At 31.7% G+C, this 2,988-nt stretch overlaps 1 protein-coding gene across 4 annotated transcripts; it reads left to right on the top strand.

Moving 5' to 3' along the window:
• The first annotated feature begins 595 nt into the window (after positions 1-595).
• LOC101498265 (katanin p80 WD40 repeat-containing subunit B1 homolog KTN80.1-like) lies at positions 596-2,708 on the top strand. Of its 4 annotated transcripts, none has more exons than XM_073367172.1 (6): positions 596-1,084; positions 1,166-1,235; positions 1,340-1,435; positions 2,153-2,278; positions 2,388-2,462; positions 2,581-2,708. In XM_073367172.1, the coding sequence occupies exons 3-6, from the start codon at positions 1,379-1,381 to the stop codon at positions 2,593-2,595; spliced, it is 273 nt and encodes a 90-aa protein (XP_073223273.1). In that variant the 5' UTR covers positions 596-1,084; positions 1,166-1,235; positions 1,340-1,378; the 3' UTR covers positions 2,596-2,708. The 4 variants fall into 4 exon arrangements, with proteins under 4 accessions (XP_073223273.1, XP_073223272.1, XP_012570048.1 ...); XM_012714594.3 differs by having other exon boundaries at positions 943-1,084; positions 1,162-1,235; XM_073367171.1 differs by lacking the exon at positions 2,581-2,708 and having other exon boundaries at positions 2,388-2,574.
• Positions 2,709-2,988: the final 280 nt, after the last annotated feature.

Here is a 2,988-nt window from a genome sequence, read left to right as displayed (position 1 = left end):
CACTAATCATGAAACTGAACGCCTACTCCAAGGAATGATTGACGAAATTGATTATATAGAGTTCACGTTTCAACTTATTATAGACACTTTCAACCTAAAATGAAAATATTCAGTCCACGTTTCAACTTTTCAAACAACTTCATACTGTATTTAGTCACTTCATATGTATAACTGATGTATGAGTATTATTAATTACTCTTTTTATATTTATGTTCTTTAATAATTTTTTAATCTCTTAATTATTCCGCTTTTTAGAGTAATTGTTTGAATTATGATGAAATCAAAAGTTAAATCTTTAACATTTTTATCACTTTCATCTTTAATCAGACTAACTTTATATCTCCTAGATGCATTTAATATTAACTCTTTACAGTTTAGAATTATTTGTAGACATGTAAATGTGTTCTCCTTTTACTATCTAACAAATCTCAACTATTGATTAAATCTAATGAGAATGAAGTAGTTTATAATTTAATGATGTAAACGTGTTCTCATTTTAGTAGTTTTTTAGTTTTTGACGTTTTTTCTTTTTTGGTCTTTTAAACTATGATTGAACCTGCATCAAGATGAAATTGTTTTCAGGACTATACATACAATATGAAAACCATTAGTTTAAATCTCAATTATCATCTCCTGATTTCTCCCCTCTCAATCATCCTCAATGCCTAATCTCTTTCAATCCTACTCTCAATCTCTAATATCCTAATCCTAATATCAATCTCTAATATCCTAATCTGTTTAATCCCCCTCTCTCCCGATACCATTCCTCTCTCTTCGCTCTCCGCCCCAAAACTGACCCACCGCAAACCCACTGCACAACCCACATTCTCTTCGCACGCGGGAAGGCAACGAAGTCGCGCGGGAAGGCAAAGCATGCAAAATCCTCTCTCTTCGCTCTCCGCCCCAAAACTGACCCACCGCAAACCCACCGCACAGCGCCAACCTGGTCCTCCCATACCTGTTGATCATCAACATGCATTTTCACATCGTATTGGTCGCCGTCCGCCAAACATGGACCGAGTTCCGTATTCCGTATCCTCGTGGTTATGAAGGACCGCATTCTCCAAGATCATGGAATTCTCAGGTTAGTAACCCTTCTCATTGTGCCTACCCTAACCCTTTGTGCATTCAAGAAGGATGTTATAACCCTTTGTGTTTCAGGCAGTTAACAGAGGAAATCCAGGGACAACAGCTGATACATTTAATTTGCCTTCAAGAAATAGCACTCCTGGGATGTGAGTTCAGGACTTCTTTTTCCCTTTTAATGTGACCATATATTTTACTTGATATTTTATAGTGATATTGTGTTGTTATTTTCACGAACGGAAACCAATCACAGAATCCAAATAGCTCAACCTTTGAGATCACCATCCCTCATATGTATTTGATCCATGTGTATGGGGAGAACAACAGCAACCTGAATCAAATTCAACAGGTGTGTTTGAGATTATTTTTTAGAGATTTTTAAAAAAAGTAGAAGTTATTTGATGTTGTTTATCATATAAAAATCTTTGTTAAAAAATCATCTATTAAAAATAATTTTGTAGAAGTTACTCAAAACAGCTTTTCATTTGAAGCTGGAAGCTTAGTTAAAATAGGAAGCCTAAGCTCATCAAAATAAAATAAAGCATTCAAATCTAGGCACTAATTTGATATATTTGCTAATAGCGGGCAACACGTGAACTAAAATAACCAGCAATTTACAAATACTTGGACTTTTTTGAAGTTATATTATTTCAGGAACTAATCTTACAACCCAGACAGTTTTAGAGACTATTTTGGGGTTTGCTAAAATACTAGACCTATAAAAAGTTCCTTAATGCATCGAGAATGAACTGCAGTTTAAATGCTATATGTTTTCATTGTCCAGTTGGAGCAATCCGTAATCGATCTGAAATAGCCAAATAAAAAGTATTAATCCCTGCATAAAAACATCCTAGTGGCACTGCTCAATTGTTATTGCTTTTCTATTTTGATTTCTCTGAATTTCACCGACTTTTTTCTTCTATAATGTACAAAATAGAGAATGAAATATCATTTGTTTTGAAAGTATGTAAAAGATCCGAGACAATCATACACTCTCATTTTCAAAAATTGTTGCGTTGGGGTTCTTTAACTAAGTCATGTAAATTTTGTTATATAATATTTTCAGAAAGTCGAACCTCAAGTTTCTCAAAAGGATTCAAACTCTCCAAATGAAATGGAAATAATTGAAGGTCTGATGCAAACACATGATGTCACATTAAGTACTCTTCGTTCACGGTTGACAAAGTTACAGGTAATTTTAGCTAGCCATTAATATTAATATTTTTTTGTGTGTGTGTCTCTTTTAATTAAGAAATTCATATTGTTTTCGTCTGTATTGTGATTGTAATGTGTATTTGTAGGTCGTGCGGCATTTTTGGGAGCGCAGTGATATCAAAGGTGCTATCAATGCTTTGAGAAAGCTGCCAGATCAATCTGTGAGTATTTTTTGCAATGTGTATTTGTTCTGTATTTACTGATTTCTATTTTCCAACTATAAACTAATGGTTTTCATATTGTATGTATAGTCCTGAAAACAATTTCATCTTGATGCAGGTTCAAGCAGTTTAAATAGCATTTATGAATAAGATTTTAAATCTAATATGTATACTTCATCATATTAGTAGTTGTGAATAAGATTTTAATATTTTAAAAAATAATATAATCTACTTATTTAGTTTGTAGAGTATTTTTTTCAAGTGAATTTATTTGAGTAATTATTATATATGAGTTGGCAAATACACATTTGAAAATATGTAAAATGTTTTGCATAGTGAAGATCATCCTACAAATAAAATTTATAAATTATATTTAGTGTTAAAAGTCTTAAAAGTATTTTAATAAATATTAATAAATGTAATTATCTACCACAAAATCAAATTAATCATGCTCTTTTTTTGTTGTCAAATCTAAATTTATTGTCAAAATATTGTTAGAAAATTATAAAAAATGGTTTGTCATTTA

The sequence above is a fragment of the Cicer arietinum genome, chromosome 4 (genome assembly GCF_000331145.2).
Source record: "Cicer arietinum cultivar CDC Frontier isolate Library 1 chromosome 4, Cicar.CDCFrontier_v2.0, whole genome shotgun sequence".
Classification (NCBI taxonomy): domain Eukaryota; kingdom Viridiplantae; phylum Streptophyta; class Magnoliopsida; order Fabales; family Fabaceae; genus Cicer; species Cicer arietinum.
This window is presented reverse-complemented; position numbering and strand designations above follow the sequence as displayed.